Genomic DNA, 27,597 nt, shown 5'->3' on the forward strand with positions numbered 1-27,597 from the left:
TTTTTTAATTTCTTAATTAAATGGTGTGATGATTTTCTTGTAGGTAAAATAGTTCTCCAGTTGGATTTTCCATTGGGGATTACTCAAGAGGTCATTAAAAATTATAAGAATCATGCTCTTCTTCAAGTTGAATTATGAATGTCAAAAATTTAAATATGTATGGTAAACTAGGGAATTTAAAACAAGAAATGGATGACTAAAACTAGATATGGTAAGAATTATTGAAGTTAGGTAAAATGATATCACATTTATTATCAGTTATATAGCATAAAATCAAAAAATGGAAATAGGTGTAAAAGTAACAATGAATAAGAAAATAAAACAGAGTATGTTATTACAAGCAATAGAGAAAGAATTATTTTAGTCAGGATATATTTGGAGCCTCATCTACTATAAAAATATAGATTTATGTCAATCTCTTCACCAGAAATGAAGAAATAGAAAAGATATGTTCAAAAGATGGATAATCAGATAAAATATGCAAGAGGTGATGTTAATTTAATCTTAATGGTGAACTGGAATGCAATAGTAGGAGAAGAATGAGAAGGGAAAATAGATTACAGATTAGGTCAAAGAAATGAAACAGGAAAACAATTTTAAAATGTTGAACTAAATATAAAATATTGATTACAAACACCCTATTTAAAATTCTTTAAAGAATGAACTTCTGGTCTTACCAGGGTAAGACCAGAAGATACAAGATGTCATTACTAGTATATATAATAAACAGGCAGAAATTTCATAGCCAATTATGGATTAAAAAATACCCTGGAGCAGAAATTAATACTGACAACTTAGTAATAGAACGCAGGTTGAAATTTAAAAAATAGAGAAAAAATGAAAACAAAGAAATGAGATACAGACATGCTAAAACAAAAATAATATAAAGATAACATTTGAACAAATTGTAGATCTTTTTGTAGAAAATACTAAAACAAAAGATTCAGCTGAAAACAAATGAGTACAGTTCAAAAAGCTAATATGGTACATATTACAAAAAGCAGACATCAGTAGGTGGAATAACTATGAATAACGAGAAATAAATTATGATACAGAAAGTATAAAAATACAAAATATGATGAAGGCAGAAAATTGTATCAACATATAAGAAATGAAATTAATCAGAATTACAAAGTAGCAAAGCAATACTGATTGAAGGAGAAATGTTATAATAATGAGAAAAATATGATTTTCAAGAAAGACAGATGTAGGATGGAGAAAAATGAGACAACTTTGAAGAAATGAAGCTAACATTTACAAGTTCAGAAGTGAAAAAGAAAAACTTTGTTTCAGAGAGAAGAAGAAGCTAACAGATGGTAAGAATACGTAGAACAGTTGTAAAGATACTAAATTTATCCAACAAATTAAAGAAGTGGAAAAAAATTTGAACCGTCATCTGAATTGCTAAGCTATCTGGGAGATTTAGGTTTGAATAAGCTTCATATTTTAGAATACAAAGCTTATAAGACTGGAGAAATACCCTTGAACTTTAAAAGAATTTAATTGTCATACTAAAGAAAAAAGATGCACATATATGCAAACCTATCACATTATTAGTTAAACGTAACATAAAAAATACTTACTAGAACAGTTTACAAAAACCTAGTAGAGTGTATATCAGGTGAATATTAGCTCAGTTTCAGAAAGAAAATGGGAACAAAAGAAGCTATTTTGGCCTTTATATTAATTAGAAGGCAAGCTTAAAAATAATAAAGACACATAAAAGACATTTGTAGAGCTGCAGAAGCAATTTTGGTAATATAGAAAGGAACAAAATGTTTAACATTTTATAGAATGAACTGAATTTTTAAGGCTTCATTACACAACAACAGCATTTTAAAAAATGAGGCCTCTGGATCATTTGATCTGAGCTCAATTCCTGGCAAGGGTCTATTATGGTTAAAAGAGTAGCTCACAAAAAAAAGTGTTGAATAGCACCAAACCATTCAACTGAATGCAGACTCCAAAAAAACTTACTTTAAAAGTAATTATAATAGTTCACTTTGTACACTTATTTTATGAAACAGAGTCAAATTTTTCAGAACTGCCAATTTGTAAGCAGAAGTATTTATAGTTTTTTATCCTGATGTTGATTATTTCTGTTGAATTAATAAATAAGAAAATGTCAAAACATTTATTCATACATCTGCTAAACAAGCAAAAAGATCAAATAAGTTATCATTTTAGATTAGCATCATTTTAGATCAAATAAGTTATTAAAAAAAATCAAGTATCATCGAGAATCAAATAAATATGAAACAAGAATCTTAAGAAACTTTGGCAAGGAACTCTGTACAAATCAAATCTTTGGCAATCAAATCACTAGTACAAAAAAAATGCGACTAGTAAATAATAAAAAATGATGCATGTACTGTTTATAGAATACACCTCTGTACTGAAACATCTTTACACTTATGTAATGTCATATATCTTTTTTTATTAAGCATACCAATTCAGTTGTTAACCAAGTTGGTGTGATTGGATTAAGTTTTGCTTCTTTTTCATTTATATAGTCTTTTCTTAGTCTGCTCAAAACTGGCAACTGTTTCTAAAGTTTCAAAACAAAACGTTGATGGTTACTGCGTCAGTAATAGGGTCTAATCTGTAATTATTAATGATGTTTTAACATCCTAACATGTGTCGCACCAGGAAAAGATGAACTAAAAGATAGTAAAATGGAATGCATATAGACTTGAGCCATTATTGATGAGTTCTTGTTCCAGTGAATATCAGCATATAATCTTCATTAGCAGCAAATGGAATTTTCATTTCCTAAAGTTTAATCATTGCTTGCTCATTATACTTAATATTAACAGAATGTTTTTTTTAATATATTTCTTGACCATCATAATGATCTGTTTAAGATTTACTGAACTCTTTCTTTTCAATATTCTAAACTATAAATAAAACAATTCTTTAGTATAATGAAAATTTGAGTCTCTGACTGAAATATATACTCCAAGAGAGGCTGGTGTATATTTTCTGCAAATGAGTTTTTAAAAAATATATATATATTAAAAACATTCATGGTTAAAAAATCTAATTTCATTAAAAATATTAAATACAAGAATTTTTCCTTTAAATTGTAAAAACAAGGTTCTGATTTTAACGAATCTGTTAAAAAGTAGTCTTCCTCAAAAATTTGTTATTGGATACTGTTTAACAAGTCAGCTTATATAAGGGTATTGAAACATGCTAAACATCTGGTACTATTTTGAATTTCTGAGTTTAAGGTTGCCATTTTTTTCACTGGGCAAATATGGTGAATATCTCCAAGTTCTTTTAAAATTTTTGGATCTTTGTTTACTCATAATTAAATAAATGAACTATGTTGAACTACAAATAAACAAATAGATGCTAAATAAAAGAATTATAAATTATTATACAAATTATAAGTATATAACCTATCATGAAACCAGACTGGACATTAATATAGTATTAATGTTGATTTAGATATAAAGAGAGAATAAGCCTCAACCATCTGTTCTTGTTTCTCAATTCTTCTTTTCCAAGTTTATTTTTCTATCTAACCACATTTAGTGCTTAATATTTACGAATTTTCATTTCAGAGATTCACAACAGAAATTTCAGTTTTTACACAAAAATCATATCATCGCTATGTAAAACTTATACTAAAGAGTATAATCAACAAAAAATAATAAAACTAAAATTCATTATGATTTTGGTAAAGCACAGTATTCTTAATGTTAGCAGCAGTATTCTTAATGGTCAGCAGCAAAGCACAAAATATCCTTACTATTACTTCCATTTCATCTCTGAGTTTTATTATACAGTCAAAATATGAACAGATTAAAACTAATTTTTATGAGATAAATCTAATTATTTTTTTTTTTAAATAGGCTACTTACATGAAAAAAGTAAGAAAATACATAATTTGATGTATTAGTTATCTGTCTGATAGTGATTGGAGTTTTTCCTTTCATCCCATCACAAACCAATTTTCCTGGACCAGTTGTGTGGGAGCAGTTAATAAAAATACCAGTAAAAAGTAATTCTTGAACAGTAGCACGAACAAAAATGGTATGATAAAACTGGTTTGGAAATAAGTATGGTATAGCATGGTTAACATAAATTAAACCAAATGGAAACAATTTTTCCACCATTAAAATAGTCCCCTAGAAAAAAACAGCACTCTTTTAGAAATAAAATATGTAGACAATTTGGATAAAAAATAACACCATGGATATTTTTTCTTTTTAATCAGTAATACAAATGTTGATTGTGAGGAATAATGTTACACCTTTGGTTTGATCAAACAAAATATACATGCCATTAAAATTTTTAACTGAGTTAGCGGAAAAAATCTTGTTCATAAAAGTTTCATCTGAGAAGGGTTTCAATTTGAAGAAAGATTTATACCATAAAAACAACTAACTTCTTTTTTTCATAAATAACCATCAATGAAATACATTTATTAGATGAAACAATATCTAATAATAATTAGATGTGCTACTAAAAAAATTATTTTCTATCTTTATTCAATTAACACAAATTTCTTTAATATTATATTACTGAAATCACATTATGTAATTTCACCTAACATGAATTAAATAAAACATAGCTTAAGCATCAAAAGAGAGTAAAGATTAAGCCTATAGTCATTCTGATAAACTTATTTTCAAAGTTTATTGTAGTTTTCAGTTGATTGGCATAAAAGTATTCCTAATAAAATAACACTACTTTCTAATAAAATAGCAGAATTTAAGGAACAATGAAATCTGCTATTAACAATTAAATTTTTAACTTTTTCAACAACCCAACAATATTTCAGCTTGTTAATAGTCTACCAGAATGGTGATTACTTCAACCAAAGTTTGATGATGCTTTTTCAAGTCTGATAAGAATTTTTCAAACAATTTTTATTTCTCGAAAAAAGTAATATGAAATCTTTTTAAACATCCTAGTAAACATTAAAAATAAAATTCCCTTAAATAAGTAATTTAATCATTTATGTAATTATTATGCAAATTACCATGCACTTTTAAAATTCAATGGTTTTCCTGTTATGTGTCTAAATATTTGTTCTGCTGTGTTGTGAAATAAGTTAACTTCCCACCATCTATCACAACAGAAAGGAGTTATGTTTATTTCACACATATACACATAAACATATTATACATACATGCACATAAACACACTAAGAGAAAGAGATAGCACATATATAAAATACATATGTAAATACTTAAATATATTTAATTCTATTAAATAAACCACCTGGTACAGAATATGAAGAAAATACATTTGACATTACCACAGTACCCTTAAAACAAAATGTAAATATTGTAAATATGCACTTGAAAACGATAAAATACAATTAAATTAAAATTCTCCCAATATAAAACAAAAAAGAAAAAAATAGAATAAGATTAGTAAAAATATAAACCACTTAAAACATGAACGAACAAATATATATAAGATAATAAAAAAAGAATGGGATAATTTTAAATTCAAAGGGTAAAATAAAAAAATTAAAAATCCTCAAACAATCAAAAAATAAATGATCTACCAAAAATCACAAAAAGTATACAATAAAATAAGAAAAATATTTGTATTATTACATAAAGGATATTTATTTTTATTTATTTTGCTTTCTTTATTATCTTTAATTTTTCATGAAAGTACTTTTGCAGGATCCAGCATCCTCAGTCATGATTAACATAATTCCATTTTTACAAAATAAAAATAATGAAAATTAAATATTAATTTAAATGAGTGTTGCTGTCTGTTTCAGTTTTTATAAGACCATCTCCCTCAAACACTGTCTGATGGTTTATCAAATTGAAATTTTCTATGTATTTTTGTTAAGTAATATTTTTTCTAATATATTTAATTTTCTGTCATCTTTATTAATTTCAAAATTTGTGTTAATATCAGAAATAAAATGGTTGTTGTTTATTAGATGATCTGTCATATTAGATAAACCTAATTTATTATTTTTGTAATTTCTATAATGTTCAAGAAATCTAGTTTTAAAGGATTGATTTGTTTCCTAAATAAATACCATCAAAATCATTACATTTAATTTAATCAATTTCACACAGATTGCTTATTTTGTTATTATTTTTACTGTTCTTTAAATATTCGATTATGTGGTTATTAGGTGTATATGCTAGTTTAAATATTTCTTTACTGTAAGGTTTAGTAATGTTTACAAGGATATCACTGATAAACAAAAAAAAAATTTTTACTGTTTCTTCAAGTGTGATACCATTTCTTGAATTGCTTTTTTGCGTACATTACAGATCTGTAAATACAATTTTTCAATTACATATTTATAATACATATTTTTCACTTAGTTTTAAATACCTCCTCTGTGAATCATGAGACCTTGCCATTGGTGAGGGGGCTTGAGTGCTCAGTGATACAGAGTAGCTGGACCGAAGGAGCAACCATATCGGAGAGGTATCTGTTGAGAGTCAGACTAAGGAATGATTCCTGAAAGAGGGCAGCAGCTCTTTCAGTAGTTGTTAGGGGCGTGAGTCAGGAGGACCTAAACGGCCATATCAACATCACTCAGCCCTCTGAGTACTGTGCAGCTGAAAGCAATGGAAAATTACAGCTGCCTTTTTCCCAAGAAAATGTGGCTCTCTGTATTTTCATATAGCAATGATAGCAATGACACCTTCCTTGGTAAAATATTCCGGAGGTAAACTAGTCCCTCGTTCGGATCTCCGGGTGGGGACTACTAAGGAGGAGGTCACCAGAAAATTAAAAAATAACATTCTACGAGTCGGAGCGTGGAATGTTAGAAGTTTAAAAAAGGTTGGGAGGCTGGAAAATTTAAAAAGAGAAATGGATAGGATAAATGTGGATGTAGTAGGAATTAGTGAGATTCGGGGAGAAGAGGAAGGCGACTTTTGGTTAGGTGATTTTAGAATAATAAACTCAGCTTCAAATAATGGGCAGGCAGGAGTAGGTTTCATAATGAACAAGAAGATAGGGAAGAGAGTAGAATATTTCAAAACGCATAGCGATAGAATCATTGTAATAAGGGTAAAATCAAAACCTAAACCGACAACGATTGTAAACGTCTATATGCCTACAAGCGCCCATGATGATGATGAGGTAGAGTGTGCATACGAAGAGATTGATGAAGCAATTAAACACGTAAAAGGAGATGAAAATTTAATAATAGTTGGAGATTGGAATGCAAGCATTGGAAAAGGCAAGGAAGGAAATATAGTAGGTGAATACGGGCTGGGCAAAAGGAATGAAAGAGGGGACCAACTTATAGAGTTTCACACAAAGTATAATTTAGTAATTGCCAACACCCAATTTAAAAATCATAATAGAAGAATATACACTTGGAAAAAGCCAGGCAATACTGCAAGGTATCAGATAGATTATATCATGGTTAAGCAAAGATTTAGGAATCAACTCGTTGATTGCAAAACTTACCCTGGAGCACACATTGATAGCGACCATAATTTGGTGATAATGAAATATAGATTGGGGTTTAAAAACCTGAAGAAAAGGTGTCAGATGAATCAGTGGAATTTAGAGAAGCTTGAGGAAGAGGAGGTAAAGAAGATTTTTGAGGAGGATATCGCAAGAGGTCTGAGTAAAAAAGATAAGGTAGAAAATGTAGAAGAAGAATGGGAGAATGTTAAAAAGGAAATTATTAAATCAGCAGAAGCGAACTTAGGCGGAACAAGGAGAACTGGTAGAAAACCTTGGGTTTCAGACAATATATTGCAGCTGATGGATGAACGTAGAAAATATAAGAATGCTAGTGATGAAGAATTTTAAAAAAATTAGGGTTCAAATACAGAGATAGAAGAAAAATTGCTAACATGTACAGGAACCAAACAGCAACAGTAATAATTGAAGAACATAAGAGAGAAGCCGTAATAAGAAAGGGAGTCCGACAAGGATGTTCCCTATCCCCATTACTTTTTAATCTTTACATGGAACTAGCAGTTAATGATGTTAAAGAACAATTTAGATTCGGAGTAACAGTACAAGGTGAAAAGATAAAGATGCTACGATTTGGTGATGATATAATAATTCTAGCTGAGAGTAAAAAGGATTTAGAAGAAACAATGAATGGCATAGATGAAGTCCTACACAAGAACTATCGCATGAAAATAAACAAGTACAAAACAAAAGTAATGAAATGTATTAGAAATAACAAAGATGGACCAATGAATGTGAAAATAGGAGGAGAAAAGATTATGGAGGTAGAAGAATTTTGTTATTTGGGAAGTAGAATTACTAAAGATGGACGAAGCAGGAGCGATATAATGCCGAATAGCACAAGTGAAACGAGCCTTCAGTCAGAAATATAATTTGTTTACATCAAAAATTAATTTAAATGTCAGAAAAAAATTTATATGTTTGGAGTGTTGCTTTATATGGAAGTGAAACTTAGACAATTGGAGTATCTGAGAAGAAAAGATTAGAAGCTTTTGAAATGTGGTGCTATAGAAGAATGTTAAAAATCAGATGGGTGGATAAAGTGACAAATGAAGAGGTGATGCGGCAAATAGATGAAGAAAAAAGCATTTGGAAAAATATAGCTAAAAGAAGAGACAGACTTATGGGCCACATACTAAGGCATCCTGGAATAGTCGCTTCAATATTGGAAGGACAGGTAGAAGGAAAAAATTGTGTAGGCAGGCCACGTTTGGAATATGTAAAACAAATTGTTAGGGATGTAGGATGTAGGAGGTATATACTGAAATGAAACAACTAGCACTAGATAGGGAATCTTGGAGAGCTGCATCAAACCAGTCAAATGACTGAAGACAAAAAAAATAAGTTTTAAATAAATTATGCTTAAAAAAAAATTAAGGAAAAATATAGTTTAAAATCTGTAACATAATTTTGCTGATGCTTTTCTTTTATAAATAGTCTCAGGCACATTCTGAAGTAATGTCCAACAGTAATCGACCAGCATGTTAGTATTTCATTTCCCTTTACAGCAGCTTTCCATCACTCAAATATCTTGGTGGAAATGCTCACTGGGTTCGTCACTTACGTCTCCAAGGTTGTCCAGGAAAAAATCCAGATGTGAGTGGAGCAAATGTATTTTCAAAGACATATTACATCCCACAGCTCTGTATGAAGTAGTTGATTAACAATATCGTGGTAATTGTTGGATTTTTGTTTGCCATGAAAATTTTTGCAAACGTCTTTAAATGAAGCCCAAGCTGCACTTTCTATATTACTAAAAATTGAGTTAAATACATCATCTTTGATCAACTCTCTTATTTGAGGACCAACAAATATTCCTTCTTTAATTTTTCCTTCACTTACATTCGGAAATTTTTGCCTGATGTACAAAAATCCAGGACTACCCTTCTTCAATGCTTTCACAAAATTTTTCATTAGTCCTAGCTTGATATGCAGAGGGAGGTAAAAATATTTTTTGGGGTTCAACTAAGGGCTCATGAATAATATTTTTCCCATTTGGAGTTAAGTTGTCTCATTTCTTCCATTCTTTGGTAACATAATGTTTATCCCTGCTCGGTTGTCCCATTCGCAAAGAAAACACATGTACTTAGTATAGCCTAACTGCATGCCTAACAAATTAGCTATAATTTCAAATCACCATGTATGTTCCAGCTATGTTTTTTATAATTTATTTTTTCAAGGTCTTTCATCACATTGTATGTCTTATTCAAATTAATACCATAAGCGATTGATAAACTATACTTGGATGAATCAATGAAAAGGCGCCAGTTCTCAGGTTTATGAACTTGTACTAATTGCAACATATGCTCATCAATATTTGTGCAATAAACTAAATTATTTTCATCAATTAAGTACTGAATAAGTTCTTTTTGTCAGCATCAAAAGCCCTTAATTTTTGTATTTTTTTGAAGTAAATTCCAGCATTGCAGCCTTCATCCTAACAGTTCAGCTTGTTTTTTGATAAATTTAAATCTCTAACAAAGTCATTTAATTTACCTTGTGATATAAGATGTGCCTGATTCTTCATTGGTGCTTTCGAGATATACATTCACAGGTGGCTCAAGAACTGGAATAATTTCACTGTGAGGTACACGCTTGATTGTAGAATGCAATGAAGGATATTTTACAGTATGTTTAGATTTTTTTTGGAAATTCCAGATACACTTGTTAAACAAAAATAACTATCAGTTTCATGATCATTTGTTTCATGCCAAACTATAGGTACATGATTTTACGGTAAACTCACTACATACATAACAAAAAGCATCCACATCATTTACACAGTTTCAAGCCATTATGACACTGCACTGTTAACAAACTTAAGACAGCAATAAGACTGAACAAAATTATTCATTCCTAAATCCAGTGCTTAATACAAACAACAAAGCTGTGTTTCAGCTAATGTTTTGACCTGCACAGACATTATTAATCTTGTCTATGAAGGCTCACTCTTCAGTATTAGATATAATGTCAAATATGTGACTATAATATGGTTTAATTCTTTGTCTAGTATTGTTTATTTATAGCTTACAAATTATGTTAACAAAGTTAAACAATCAAAAATGAGCTAACAAAATACAATATAGGAGCTTAAAATGCTAATTATACGTTGAAAAATGAAAAAAATTCTTTAATTAAAATTTAAAAATTTTTCAAAAATGGTGGGTGACAGAAAGATTCTGAGTTCATATTAGTTTTCAACATCAAAAAACAGATTAAAATTATGTATTGCATGTTAGGAAACAAAAATTATATTTATAAGTGTATTAATACTGTATAAAAACTTTATACTTTATATTATTATTTACACTTTATATATTAATGTATAAATGCAAATCTTAGAAAGACTAATTTTTTACTAAAATGATTATGAATGGTAACCAAGCAAAAACGAGTTTTTATTTTTATAAACTGCACACCATTAAACCTTATGATATATCATACATTTAATAAATTTGAATAATTTCAAATAAAATAAAGCCATGATAAAACAAAATTTTTCCAAATGTTTCCGAATAAAACATAAGATAAACAAGGATACTAAAAGAGAAATTTTATAAATATTGAATTGTGTAATACACATATTTAAAATTACAAAAAAGCTTAGCACCACTCATTTTTTGATTATATATGAAACTTAATTGAGATTAATATAGAAAAACATAAATATAACCTAAAAAAGGTTCATGAAACCAAAAAGTATAATTTAATAAAAATTAAAAATAGAGATAAAAGTACAAGTACTTATGATGCAGTATTTTTTAATCAGAAACAATATGGTAATAATAATAATAATAATAATAATAATAATAATAATAATAATAATAATAATAATAATAATAATAATAATAATAATAATAATAATAATAATAATAATAATAATTCAAATAAATTTAAACCTAATTTTATACATTCTCAAGAAAATTCAGATAATAACATAAGTAATAAATTTTTAAACATAACAAATATTAATTTTAATGATAATGAAAAATTAATCATCTGATTAATGCATTTAAATTAAACTTAAGTAATAATAATAAAATTTAACATTATTAAAAACATTGTTGTAGTTTCTGAAATAAATTGTAACAGAATGAATCCTACAGATAAGGAACAATTACATATTACCAACTACAATATCCAAAAAAAAGTTTACTAATAAAGCATGTATCAATAAACAAATAATTTACCAATTAAGAGCAAAATTAATTACAAAAAAATCTTTCAACAATAAAATTAGATAAAATAAATACACTGGTTATCATGACAGTTAAAGAATAACCTAATGAACATTGTAGATAATAAATTTGAGTTAATTAATGACCCAACTAACAAATTTCTGAAAGTAATAAAAAGTTTAATAAAACAATTCAGATCAACTTTTAATTATAATAATAATTTAAAATATCATTCTAGATTATATCCTTTTGATCCAATTGCCCCTAAATTAACTGGTCTACCAAGAATTCATAAATTAAATTCCCAATGTTTAATCAGTTTTAAATCTGCCTCCTGTTATATAATTCTTAGGAATAAATTGAATTTACCTTAAACATTTAATATAAAAAATGGTTACACATTAGTAAATAATTTAAATGGAATAAAGACACTAAAATGGTTAGTTATGACATAAATAACATGTATCCTAGCATACCTATAGACCATACCATAGAAATAATAAAAAATAAATTAAAAAGTAACCAAGAAGATCCAAAAATTTATTAAAGGTATCATCACTATTATAAGAAATATATGTAAAATTATTTTGAATTTAATAACAGATATTATACATAAAAAAAAATATCTTACCGATGCGATTTCCACTATCAGAAATTATATCAGAAATATATTTACAGGATTTTAACAGTAAATTAGTACAGAGCATTACTCATTTACATTAAGTTTTAATGTAAATTCTTTTAAAATAAAGAAGGACAACCAAATTGAAACACCAGTTTACAGAAAACCTACACCTAATAATATAACAATTCATAAAAAATCAAATCACCCTTTGTTCCATAAAATTAACACAAATATAGAAATATGATTAATAGAGAAATCAGTTACACACATAATATCAAAGAAAAATTAAATAATGAGTTAAACATCATAAAACATACAGCAGTTGAAAATGAATAAGATACAACTTTAATTAATAATATTTATGAAAAACAACTATCAAAACATAATAAAAAAATAACTACCTTAGTTGCACAATTGTGAAAAAATATACGTGACGTATTTATACACTAAACAGAAAAAGAAAAGGAAAAATAAATCATTGAAAACATTACTAAAACTTGCAATAAAGAAGTATTTAAACCAGCATAAAAAACCTAATAACCCCACATGACAAAATACTTAAAAAACAAAGCTAACAATAATAATAAAATAAATCATCTGTGTTGAATTTATAAAATTAAATGTAATGATTCTGAGATTCTGGTATTTATATAGGAAAACAAATCAATCCTTTAAAACTAGATTTCTTGAACATTATACAAATTACAAAAATAATAAATTAGGTTTACCTAATATGGCAGACTATCTAATAAACGAAAACCATTTTATTTCTGATATTAACATAAATTTAGAAATATTAGAAATTAATGTAGATGACATAAATTATATATATATATTAGAAAAATACAAATATTACGTACAAAAATACAAACAAAATTTCAATTTAATAAAACATTCAACAGTGTTTGAGGGAGATGGTCTTATAAAAAACTGTAACATACAGCAACACTCATTTAAATTATTACACATTTTTCATTATTTTAATATTTTCATTTTCAGATTTTTATTATCCTGTAATAGAATTATTTTTATCTTGATTGAGGATGCAAGATCCCATGAAAGTATTTTTATAAACAATTAAGGTAAGATATGTCTTATCTCTATATTCCGTACAGGTGGTTTATTTAATAGAATTTAAACATAATTTAACAATACAGAGAAATAGTAAAAATCTTAAAAAAGAATAATTTTAAATTAAAAAGTTTAAAAGTTCAAAAGTTTAAATACTAACTGAAGATAAAAACTGGGACATTAGAGATAACTTCTGGTTAATTTAAACTTTCAACATCTTCTGTACTATATTCTAAGATCTACTGTCTGAGTTAATCTATTTCGTTTAAATCTTTACATAGATCAGCAAATGGTAAAATTGTCTAAAATCTACCTAGTGATTTCAATAAACCCTTTGGGGCTGAAAATGGGAAAACTATTTTAAAAATTCCATCATATAAGGTTTGTTCATAATTTGCCATTTTTTGTTCTTTCAATAGATGTTAATAAAAATACAGTGGATTTATGATAAAGGAGTTAAAAGCACTAATAAATTTATAATATAACTGTATATATTTCATGTTACTTTCATGTAATAAAATGTATTTATCTTAATATAAGTAATATAATCTAAATATGCTCATAGAGGGGCCAGTAGTAGTTCTATTAGTAGTAGTTTATTAATAGTTCTATAAGATATTAAAGGACTTGGTAATAAAAGTAATAGAAGAGTGAATATATTTTGTTGTACTTTTGATATGAAAATAATTGATTACTGAGATCCTGACCATCTTGTCTTCCAAAAAACTTGGTTAAGTAAAGTAAACAATATGGAAGACACCAGTAATCTAAAGTTTTAACTTACCATTCAGGTTATCTTTAATGACAACAAGCACTTATTTCATATAATTAAGATCATTTATTAACAACTGAGACATAAAATTAAACTTAATTGTTTTATTTATTTATAGGTGGTAATGTTTTTGCATCAAGTTACCATTAGTGCTGGGTTTAGAACAGTAACAAGATCAGTTTCATGATGACACTGTGATTTTTCTTGGTTGAAAAAATACTTTTTACGGATGTTGTATGATACAGTGTCATCTTCCTCATGATATTTAATAACTTCTTTGTCATGGTATTCCCTGAAAAAAGACATATTTTTAAATCTATTAGAAATAAATATATAACAATGGTTCAGTCTAATTATTTATTTACTTATTCATGTTAATAAGTGCTTCCTAACATCTGACAAAGAGATGAAGAAAACCTTCCTCAATCCATCTCACATTTAACCAAAGTATAAGTTATTCTCTTTGGAATTATCATGAGGATGTATTTAAGATGCAAATTGTAAGCAGAAAATTTTCTATATCTATCTAAAAATAAGAGATGGCAAACTTGAGAAGAAAGAAAGTAAAACACTACTTTAAAGGATTAATCATTTACATACATCAATGACATACAAAATGAAAGACAGAATTCTAATCCACCACACTCTTCAACCACAATCTAAATAATGGTCTGCCTAATTAAAAAAACTCCATCAGCTGAAACCATGTTAGAATAGCAGCAGCAGTCGCAAACTAGATGATTACAAGAGTGACTGAAAACATTTTAAAGTTGTTAACAATGTTTTATTCATGAAATTTGGCTTAGTTTGTAATTTAAAAAGTTTATTTTTTATATAATTTTCATCACAAACCAACATGTAAAAAAGCATAGTAAAATTCTAACAATGATTATGAAATAAAAATAAACAAATATTAAAAAAGCCCACTACTGAGTGCTGTACATTAATATTAACTTGTAAATAGAGTGTTTTGATGTGCTACATTACATTATCACATTATAAAAAAATAGAAAAAGGATTTCATGAAAATGATATAATTAGATCTACATTAATGTTCCATTTTGTAATTTAACTAATCAAGAGCATAAGATAACAAGTTATAAGTTTCAATTATTTTTTTACTCAGTAATAAATCAGTAAGATTAAAAGTTTAAATATTAACTGAAGATAAAAACTGGGACATTAGAGATAACTTCTGGTTAATTTAAACTTTCAACATCTTCTGTACTATATTCTAAGATCTACTGTCTGAGTTAATCTATTTCGTTTAAATCTTTACATAGATCAGCAAATGGTAAAATTGTCTAAAATCTACCTAGTGATTTCAATAAACCCTTTGGGGCTGAAAATGGGAAAACTATTTTAAAAATTCCATCATATAAAGTTTGTTCATAATTTGCCATTTTTTGTTCTTTCAATAGATGTTAATAAAAATACAGTGGATTTATGATAAAGGAGTTAAAAGCACTAATAAATTTATAATATAACTGTATATATTTCATGTTACTTTCATGCTACTATATGTCAGATCATTTTCCTGTTACTGTATGCCTGCCTCCCCACCATCTGCTATTCTAGACAAAAAATTAGGTTCAGTACCTTTTTACAACTGTGGTGTGTATTTGTGCTATTAGTTTGTGACAACTTCATTCATTTAACTTATATTATACTTTTTTTAATATTATATTTTACAAGTTTTTATTGAAATAAACTGGAATGGCATCAAGAGGCTGTGTCAATGCGCCAGACTGTTTTTACTATATTTGTGGATATTTACTGACAAAAAACAACAAAGAAACATTATAAAATTTGTAAAAAAAAATTTATTTTGTTGTGAAATTAGGAGACCAAGACAAATTTTGGGCTTCTCATAAGGTTTGTTCAGTATGTGTTGAAGAGCTTTGCCAGTGGTCACAAAGAAAAAAAACAGTCTTTCCATCTTGGAATGTCTATGGTTTGGAAAGAACCAGCCAATCATAGCAATGATTATTACTTTTGTTTATGTATAATACAGGGATTCAATTTAAAAAACAGAAAGAGTGTTTTTTACCAAAACCTTCGATCAGCAATATGCCCCGTCCCTCATAAACCAGACATACCACCTGTCCCTCTAACACCAGATAAATTAGATGGTGCACGTGATGAAGAAATTGATTCACAGGCTTGTGCTAATGAACTGGATGTTGAAAATAATTATGATCCTGGAAGTTATGAACCAAAAGTGTTCAAGTAATCCAAATTAAATGATTTGGTGAGGCACTTGCCAGCTGAACTTTTAGGCTCAAGGCTGAAGAAAAAAATTGTTACCTCCTGGTTTAGGAACAGAGAAAAGGACTTTGTTCAATATCTTTCTCAAGAAGATACATTAGTTTACTGATGTACCTGGACTCATGGAACAATTCCCCATTGACTACAAAGTTTCTGAATGCAGCCTGTTCATTGATTCATCAAAAGGTCTTAAGGCACAATGTCAGGTTTTCTGCAGGTGTTGTGCAGGTCTTTTGCACAATGGATGTAAGTATGCTTCTTTACCAGTGGGGGGTTATGTTCATTTGCAAGGGTTACAAAAATCTTCAGTTACTTTTAATTAAACTTTAGTATAAAGATCATGTACTTTCTTTGTTACTTAGATATCAAGCAGTTATACTAAATATCCATGGTTTTTGTGCAAGTGGGATAGTTGTGATAAAAAGCAGCACTATAATAAAAAAGAATATCTACCAAGACATAGGTATACATACATAAAGGTATGAAAAACATTGAAAGAGAAAATTCAGTAGAGTCAAGCAAAGTTTTGCTTCCTCCCTTACACATAAGTATTAAACTAGGGTTAATGAAGCAATCTGTGAAGGTATTAAAAATAGATGGATAGTGTTTCAAGTATCTTTGCAATCAGTTTCCAGGTTTATTAGAAACAAAGATAAAGGAAGGTATTTTTGTTGGGCCAGATATAACGAAGCTAATAAAAGATGAAATATTTGAATCTAAAATGGAGGGAGCAAAAAATCAAGCTTGGAAAGCCTTCAAGGATACAGTTACAAAGTTTCTTGGTATCAAAATAGATGAAGATTATGAAAACATCGTACAAAATATGTTCAAAAAATTAAAAAATTTAGTCTGTAAAATGAGCCTAAAGGGCATTTTCTAGATTCACATCTGAATTACTTTCTCAAAATCTGGTGCAGTAAGTGAGGAGCATGAGGAAAGATTCCATCAAGAAATGAAAGAGATGGAGAAGAGATACCAAGCAAAATGGAATGTGAGCACGATAGCTGACTACTGCTGGATGTTAAAAAGAGACAATCCACCGTGAGACCACAAAAGAAAAAGCAGCTCGAAACAAAAAAAGGAATGTTATAAGGACTTGTAAGGACATAAGCAGTATGTTAGTATGTGTTTTCATTATAGTTTTAATGATATTTCCAAACAATTTTGTTTTTATATCACCTGTAAAAACTGCAAAAAGTAAAATTGTTTTTTGTGTTTAAAAAAACAATTTTGAAGCTTTTTGTGAAAATCCTTACACGATGGAGAAGAACTGAATGCACCCAAGTGGGATATTCTAAGATTTATAATAAGAGTTTATTCCAGAAAAATGCAATACTCAAATAGAAATAAATAACACAGATCTGTGTTATTACCAAATTGGCTCTATTGTATTTTATCCAATATTTTTATTGTTCCTACTCTCACTTACCTCTTTTCTTTTAGCAAATTGAGAAACTATTTGAGAGAACATAAGGAAGGCCAAGCAACCATATGTCTTGGATCAGAATGAAGAACAAAGCTAGTTAAATGTTTAGTATAGGGTAAATTAAAGGTCTCAGCTTGATGCACTACAGTTCATGAAGGTGGCATCAGCTCTGGTCTTTGTTCCATCCATAACATCATTCAGACATTGGTCTACATTTCCAAATCACCAATTGATGCTGGTAATCAGAAGTATATCTCATTAATCAGAATGACAATTTGGTTTATTTATAATATAGTGTCGCCAGATGGCATCGATGGTACATGGCACCTTAGAACGTTATGGTAGCCCTGAAAATAACTTTTTGAAGTTTTTGTAGTAATGGCCCTGAAAAGGGCCATTTGTGTGTTTTGCAAGATAGCTCCGAGAAGGGCTGTTGGGTCTGAAAGCTGGTCTCTGGCGATGTCAGCTAAGCTGTAGTTGGGGAATTCCAGTTTGTATTGGAATCGGTCTGAGCATTCCCTCAGTAGCAGTTTGGTACCCACTACAGCATGGTAGTGGTGGCCCCCAAAGCACCCTGCAGTGTTATTACCTCCAGTGTGCAATGTGTCATTGGTGGCATAACTTCTTCCTCTTCCAGTTTGTGAACACAGTCCAGTTATCTGTCAGGAGAGGTTCAGGATATCCCCAGCGACAAAACACCTCCTCCTACAAATAACTGAAGATTGTGTCTGTGCCAGCTCAAAGAATGGTTGCTTCTACCCAGTGGGAAAACAGGTCTGTCGCCACCACTAGGAACCTGTTGCCTCGTTCCCTTTCTGGATATGAACCCATCAAGTCAATCACCACATTCTCCCAACAAGTTGTAGGCTCTGAGGTCGCTGATTGTCTGGTGAAGGATTTGGCCCTCATTTGTAGTGGGCACATGTGCACCACTGCTGGATATACTGCCGAATGTCCTTCATAAGGCTCTGCCAATTGTAGTATTGGTGGATCAACCACCAGATCTCTTCTGCTCCTAGGTGACCAGCTTCTGGAGTGTTGTGGAAGTGTATTACAGCCGAGCGGTTGCCTGGTGGGACATAGACACCTACTGGTCAGGGTCCTGCTGTCCATACGATACCATCTTCATCCACAATGAGGTGAATGCCCAAAGTCAAATTTACATCCTGGCGTAATCATTGGCACTCTGGATTGGCTTCTTGTGATTCCCATACCTGTTGAAACAGAAGTTGTGACAACTTCTTGCAGTTTGAGTGTAACTGCTCCACTATTTTCTTGGCTGTGTTCACTCATTTGAAGTATATATTCCTCATTCACCATTGTAGTATTTTCTTCTATGGTAGCCCTGAAAAGAACTGTTTGAGGTTTTTGGAGTGATGACCATGAAAAGCACCATTTGTGTGTTTTGCAAGGTAACCTTGAGATCCGAAAACTGTTGGATCCGAAAGCTGGTCTCTGGTGATGTCGGCTCAGATGTAGTCAAGGAGTTGCAGCTCGTCTGTTGGAATTGGTCTGAGCTTCCCCTCAGAGGCAGTTAAGTCCCAACAACAGTATATGGCAATGGTACCGGGTCAGCATCGGTTGTTTTCTGCCGGCGCGGCCAAGGCAGTTCTCCCCAAGGGATCCCAGAATGTGCCAACTCCTGCTGATGGGCCTGCCTGCCAGCCAGGGCACTTGAATCCCAGCAAGCTGGGAAGGGAAGGTAGCATCTATGCCCAAGTGCTCCATGTAAAATTGATGGGCAAATCAATTGATAATAAATTATATGTATAAACTGAATTTAGGAACATTCAAACTAAGACCAAAAAAAGACTATGACTTGAACACTCAACTCATTGCAAGCAATCAAGTTTTGCTTATGCTGACAAAGCCTTTTTGTATTTCATAAATGTTAATAATTTTTAAATATAAGTGAATTGATTTCATTTATTTTTACAATTATTGTGAAAATTTGTATATTAGATGATTAAGATTTGAATTAAATTGTACGACAGTAATGTATGTTGTATAACACAATTTTTATTATTATTAATTCCTTAGTAGAAATAATATTATAAGTATTATATTTTAACACAAGGAAATTACTTCTTGATGATTTATTTATTGATTGTATGAGGGATAACTCTAAAGTAAAGACCTCCAGGAAATTTCTCTCCTTAAGGTTGGCGAACCTGTGTCGTTCATGGCCACGCTAGTAATTTACACACTGCATTGCTGCCTGTAAGTAGTCGTGTTGTAGTATCTTTTATTACGTGTGAGTTATTGGAAAATAACTCATAATATTGGATAATAACTAAGTTATTGGAGTTATAGGAAAATCGATGTTGTCGCCGACTGTAAAATACGTGTAGTCATACTCTTTTAAACCATCAAAATATTAAGCTGGCTGAAATCTCTAGGCAGTTGGTTACTGTGCACAGTGATAATGTAATGAATGAAAGAAACATCCAAAAATGGTACAAAAGGTTTAGAAATAACAGAATTAATGTGTACAATGAAGAACATTTGGGGAGGCCCTCAATAATCACCAAGGATGTTGAAACATGTCTATGATGAAATCAGAAAAGATCATCGCTCAATGATTTCTGACCTGACCCTTCTTTTTCCTGATGTTTCAAGAGCTGTTATTGGTTGCATTGTTTATAACCATTTAGGCTTCAGAAAGGTTTGTGCACATTGGGTGCTGCACGTCTTAACAGAATGTCACAAAGAATTCTGAATGCGATCTGTTTTGTAATTTTTGATACACTACACAGAAAAAGGTGGTGAGTTACTTAATTTAATTGTTACCGGTGATGAAACATGGATTTTGTCTTACACGAAAGAGAGAAAACAGAAGTCAAGTGAATCCTCAATCCTCAATCACCAGCCAGACTGACAAAGATCAAGCCACAGCTATTTGGATGCAAGCTGATGGCCACAGTCTTTTTTTGTTTGGCGTATTGCTGATTGATTTCATTCCATGTGGAACGACTATAAATGCAGAAGCCTACTGCAAAACTCTACGTAAGTTACAGCTCGCCATTCAAAATCGGCGACTTGGGCTACTGACCGACAGCATCGTCCTGCTGCACAATATTGCATGTCCCCATCTTGCAGATCCAACACATGATTTACTGAGAACATTTGGATGGGACATTTATAATCACCTACCATATAGTTTGGCCTTAGCTCATTCTGATTACCATTTGTTTGGGAAATTGGAATAATCTTTGAGTAGTAAGCAATTCGCAAGTGACGATGAACTTAATAATGCTGTTAAACAGTGCCTAAATGGACTGGCAGCAGAAAAATACGATGAGGGTATATTGAAGCTGGAGTATCGCTACAATAAATGTCTTAATTCGTGTGGCGTATATAGGTTAATAGTATAAAGTATGTAGTTTAAGAGAAATAAGAAATATTTATAAAGTTTTCAAAAAAATTTTTTTTTACAATGAAACAGTCTTTACTTTAGAGTAACGTCTTGTATATTATTTAAATTGTAATACAAAGTGTCTGGGCTAAAGTATTTAAAAGTAACACCTCTTATATTAACAGAACCATTCAATATAATTTAATAATTTATTTTTTAAATAAACAAAACAACTCACCAAATTTTAATGTAGGTTAGTCAAGTTCAATGTATACATCTTTTGTAGCTTGGCAGATGCCTAGACAATAATCTAATTTTTGCCAGGTGTTAGGAGCATCTGCAACGTTATCAAATCAATAGCTTCAACAATTCTTTGTTTTAAATCATCCAAATCTCAAACTTTTCCTTCATAGACACAACTTTTAATAAATCCCCAAGCAAAAAAATCTAAGGAGTGATTTCTGGAGTGTCTGGATATCTAGAGATATCTGGACCTCCTCATCTCATCCGATCCAACATCTGAGGAAAGTGTTGTTCAAGAACATGGTAACATCTCAATGAATGTCTGGTGGAGCACCATCTTGTTAGAAACTGAAGCCTGCAGGAATCTGAGGAACAATAAAATTCTCAAGCATGTTGAGGTATATGTGTCCTGTCACAGTAGACTCCATGAAAAAATACGAACCAATGATGCCATTTTTGTGCAGTACTAACCAGATATTGATTTTCAGTATGTCCTTTTCATTTGTTATTACTGTATGGGGATTTTCCATACCCCAAATTTGACAATTGTGTTTGGCAATTTTGCTGCATGTATAAAAGGTTACCTCATAACTAAATAACAACGTATCAAGATAATTAGAATTGTATTTGACATAGTCCATTACCTTTACAGCAAGTTAATATTGTAGATGGCGATCATTTTATTTAATGTGATGAAGGAGTTGTAACTTGTATGCTCACATATGAAGCACTTGTGAACAATGGAACAAGGAATTTGCAGTTCATAATCAGCCCACCTAATTGACTTTCCAGGACTGACAGTGAATGCATCACGTACACGATTCACAAGCGTATCACTAACTTAAACTTTTGGATGATTTTCAGTTTGTGAAACTAAGCTTCCAGTCTCTTTTAAAGTTTTTTCTTAAAGTCTCTCTTAAAGCCACTGATGAATAGACTTGGATGTAGCAGGAACGATATTCCATTCCATTCGTACATGCCATATAATACACATAACTGATTGAAACTCTGCTAACCAAAGCACACACTGAACCTTCTGTTGTGGGAGCTACATCTCGATTGATTACAACTGCATTGTGAGTTAGCTTGCCTACAGATGTGTATTCCACTGACTTTAAGAGCAGAACTATACAAAACAAATCTTGGAGACATTTCTTTTGATTAAACCTATATTTAATAGATTATGACAGCTGGTTTTCTAAATATAGGCCATTACTTTTTGATACCTTTAGCTCAGACACCCTGTATACAAGTAAAGCCATAAAAGACTATTCAGTAATTGATAACATTATTCAAAAATGTTTACAAATTCTGAAATAATGAATCATATTATATTAATCACATACATGTAATTTATACAGCTGGAATAATTAGTTATAAAATTTCTAAACAATTCAAAACATAGTAAATTAACATGTATATATTAAGTCCTATAGTATGTATTTAATTATTGTAAACAGATTTATAAACAGATTTATTATTGTAAATAGATTTATTTCTAAAGATATACTTTGTAAAGGTGTTATCAAATAAATAAATCATTATTAAAGTTTATACAATTTTAGTTTCTACTGATTTTATGCAGAGTGGTCTCATATTATCTGATTCTTGCAGTTCAATTTCTAAGAACCATTACTAATTTTCTTTTTACAGGTTAGTAATGACATTGCACCAAATAATTTTAGATTATTTGGGATATTTCTGAGCAAAATTTGGGCAATACAGTATGAATCCGTTTTATTATACATTTTTTTAAAAATTTTATCCTGTGGATCACATAGCTTGCATTGCCACATGTACTGTATTGACAGCCAGTAGTCTCAAAAATTTGTTGATTGTTATAAGTGATCATGAGCAGGGTCATAATAAATAGATGTCTGATACTTAAAAGCTTAAATTTGTTAACATTTTTCGTACGGTTGTTTGATATTAACAGAATTAATTGTAAACGGCTCTTATCCTCGGAGTAAAGAGGTAAGCAGATTCAAAACGATGGCTCTTGTCCCTGTCGTCAAGAACACACACTTTTACAGAGTGCTCTATTGGCATCTACATCAATCTTTTGTAGCTATACCTTTTGTTTACTATACTATGCTGTACACTACATGAAGTATTTATTTATTGCCCGTTTTTGACTCCGGCAACAAGAACCGTGTTTGAGGCAATAAAACTTTTTTGAAATATTTTCTTATTATTTTTTACAAAAAAAAAAAATTATGACATATTCTTGTAAAAACCTTTTGTTATTATACAATACTAATTAATTCTCATTAATTTTCACCACAATAAATTATTTTTTTAGTATAAAGGACATTGGCTAAATCTAAGCTAGAATAAAAATTATCAACGTACAAATGCCTACCCTCTTTTATCTGAAAAAAATTAACCAGACCTTTTACTACTAATAAGGTATGCCCCTTGCCGCATTTTTATCACCTCATCCATTGTAAACCCTGGCATTATATGTATACTCATCAACAGAGCATAGTTAGTAAACTTTAATGCCGTACTTGTGTGCTTTGTTACTTATGTATGTTTAATCAACAGACGTCCTCTGAAAGAAATCATAGTCTCATCAACAACTATGTGCCTTCCAGGGGTGAAATATTTCTTGAAATTTTTTAATAATAAATAAAATACTTTCTCGATTTTATGTAGTCTGTTTTTTGACTGCTCTGCATTATTTGAAAAATTAATAAATCTGAGTAGTAGTATAAATCAATCCCTGGGCATGATTTTCACTAGAAATTCATTTCTAAACATTTTATCTTTACTCCAATATAAATCTACCGAAGGGAGAGGAACTAATCCCATTACCAAAAGAACAGACATAACCCTGTTTAATTCAACCTCATTAGTATCAGTCCAATTATTTACGTGTGACTTAGGACTACATTTCCCGGCTAGTTTTTCTGCAGTGTACTGGTTTGTTTCCTCAACTATTAATTAAAAAATATCGCTATCTATGAGCAAAGTATAAATTTGGAGTGGATTATCAACTTCAATGAATTCCATGATATAGTGTCCGCCTAAAGGAAAATCGAGAAAGTCAGGATCTGATACAACTATCTGCTGCCAATTATTTTGTGATTCAGTACTTACTGATGGCAAATTGTTCGGCTGCTGCTGGTGACTTGTTGATGGCTGCAAATTAGTACCTGTCTCTGAACTTACTAATGGTAACACATCCATCTTTGGCTCCTGCTGATCTGCCTCTGTTCATTGATGCGAACTACTCGTTGACGGTTTTGATTCCAAAACATTATTATCATTTTGACAAGTATCATTTCTTTCCTTGCAGTCACTTGTATGACTATTGTCACTACTAAATCCACTTTCAGGTTCATAATTCTGGTCATAATCACTATCATCACTACTAAATGGTTCACATTCACTTTCAGAGTCAGGTTACATCAAAGCTAATGCAAGTAACTTCTTTCCTCGTGAAGACATAATTTTATATTATCTAAAGAACAAAATGACACTAACTAACTAGATTAGTGGTTGTACACCACTAATCAGTGGTTGTGTACCACTTGAGGAGTAGCATTGTAACACCAAAATTATTGATTGAATGATCTGACAAGAATCAACATGTCTGTATTCAATGGCCCTATATGATGCAAGACGTAAGAGCCATAAAATATAGTCTTCTAATGTTCATGAATGATCATGTCTGCGTGTTTTCATTATTGAGACCCGCTATAAACATATAACTTCATAACATAAAATCGGGTCTTGGCGCTACGCACAAGAACAGTTATGCAAAGAAACAACTATTGACCCCAAGGTCAAGAACACAATAATCAATAAAATTAAGATAAAATTAACACTATATGCCTATTATTCTTTTGGAATACATATAACGAGTAAGAAAAAATAAATAAAACAACCCCGCTTTTGATTAAGTTATACCAAGAATTACGCCCGTCTCTAGTAAATGAAATTTTCTTGATCTCAGGGCCAAGAACCGTAAAGAACATGTTAAAAAGACTCTTTGTGGGGTATAAATGGTTTCTTATTAAGGGCGGTTGTCTTTAAGGGCGGCTTGGTTGAATTTATACAAAAATAAAATTTTGTATGATATTCAACGGTTCTATTATAGATTTCTAAGCTTTCCCATACACAACCTTGCAAAGTTAGTGAATGGACACAAGTACAATACAATAGCCTCAATACATTTATATTTAATATGTGGTACTTACATATTAGCTCGTCGACCATAACCATAATGATCCTGTAACTTTGAAGTATTTTCAAAGTTACGGGATCACTAACATATTTTATATATTAAAAATAAAAGCATTATTGCTTATAATTATAGATATTAATTAACCAAACTTAACCTACGCTCGCTTCCCTCGCTAACCTTGACTAATAAACAATAATGTTTTGATTATTTAAACAAAAATAATTGCAATATTTACTGAAATTATTATTATTTAAATACTCAAAACATTATGTATTAATTGGTCAAAGTTAGCGAGTAAAGCAAGTATAGGTTAAGTTTGGTTAAATTATATTTATAAAATAAATAGATATAAATGGTTATAAAAATGATAATATAATGGTTATATCGGGTGATATTAACAATAACCCAAAAGTTTGCAATTTATTGGTCGACAGGCTTAATACATAAGTACCTAATATGTAGTTTATTTGTCAGCACAGAAATATCCATTTACGCACTTTTACTATAATACACGTATATGAGGGATCCACATTAGCCTATTGTCAATTGTTAAATGCAAATATTTATATGTATTTACTCTTTCAATCACTTCACAGCTACAGTTCTCATTCATAACATAGCCACAAACATGCACTCTTAGTCTGTCATGTCTTGAATCACCTTTGTTTCTTAATGAAAGAGGCATGAATTTTGTTTACATTAGGTATAAAGTAGAATATTATGATCAAACCATGATTCCAACTTAGCAAGATCTCGTCAAGCAGAGAGGTAAACTGAATCCCAATCATCACCTTCAGAAAAGGTAGTACTGTCATCAGCAAATAGAAATATTTTACCACTGATATCATTGATATAGATAACAAAGAGAAAGAAGTAGATATGACATTAAATAAAACTTCCATAGGATTGGAATTAAAAATTTGCCTTCGGTTAGAGAATTAACCTTAACTTAATTTGGCATCTTACATGCACATATGTTAGTTAATTACAAACCAATAAAAGTACTTATATGTCTCAGTGAAATACGTACGAGTATACATATGGTCCAATTTCTCTTAAGATAGGTTTTTGGCCATAGTGAACATCCAATGGATTGGTGACATTGAAAAGATATATTGCAAAATCAAGAGATGGAGGTTTCTGCCAATGTTTTAATGCTTCTGATCCATCTTCTAAAGCAGTTGCCTACAAAAAAAAAAACAGAGTATTTTAATTATACACATAATTTAAATAGTATAATTTATTATTTATTTATATAGGCTTATGCCTACTTATAGTTACTGATGGATGATAATGAATTTTATAGCATATGAAAAATGCCATGCCTGACTGGGATCTTAACCTGGGACTTCTGGATGAAAGACTGAGACACTACCACTCCACCATGGAGATCGGCTAAATATATGATATAACATTCATGACAGTTTCATACTTTTACAGTAAAATAATTTTAAAAATTCCAGTATAATTTTTAAACTTTTATAAAAAATGAAGCCCATACCAAGATACTTTTAAAAAAATAAAGTGGATTCTAACTAATCTGACTACTTCGAGACCGGAACCATATGGTTCTATTAAACGGCTGGTCCTATTAAGCAATATTAACAATGTATACAAACAAATACAGTACAATCATCATACAGTTGTTTGTATGATGTATACAAACAAATACAGAATATTATATACTAATTATTATTAAACACAATTTAACGCCTTATTATTCAGAATTTTATTTATAATGCAATATTAAAGTTACATAAACAACATTATTAAATTACAAAATTATTAAATTATATTTGTGGTCTTACATCATTAATAAAAACAAAACTTGATAAATAAAATAGAGGTACAAGTCAAAATAATGACTGCCTTTTATAGTAAGTAAAATACAAAAATATGGACTGTATCTCTTACTCGGTTAAACTAAAAAAATTCCAATGTTTTGCTCTGTTTCCTCCCTTTCATTAGCTAGCATTGTACAATTTTAGCACAGACTTGTAGTTCTACTAGCGGGCTTCACAAGATTTCCC

General features: G+C 30.1%; 1 protein-coding gene across 9 annotated transcripts in view; it reads right to left on the bottom strand.

The window, feature by feature from the left end:
* The window catches only part of LOC142318824 (sensory neuron membrane protein 2-like), a 75,257-nt gene that overhangs the window by 41,183 nt on the left and 6,477 nt on the right, over nucleotides 1–27,597 (bottom strand). For all 9 annotated transcript variants that reach the window (XM_075355346.1, XM_075355344.1, XM_075355343.1 and 6 more), the window contains exons 3-5: nucleotides 26,598–26,752; nucleotides 14,228–14,375; nucleotides 3,870–4,136 (exon numbers count right to left, since the gene is read on the bottom strand). In XM_075355346.1, coding sequence (XP_075211461.1) covers nucleotides 3,870–4,136; nucleotides 14,228–14,375; nucleotides 26,598–26,752 — 570 coding nt within the window. The remainder of the gene's footprint in view (nucleotides 1–3,869; nucleotides 4,137–14,227; nucleotides 14,376–26,597; nucleotides 26,753–27,597) is intronic.

Source organism: Lycorma delicatula, chromosome 2 (assembly GCF_047948215.1).
Source record: "Lycorma delicatula isolate Av1 chromosome 2, ASM4794821v1, whole genome shotgun sequence".
NCBI lineage: Eukaryota > Metazoa > Arthropoda > Insecta > Hemiptera > Fulgoridae > Lycorma > Lycorma delicatula.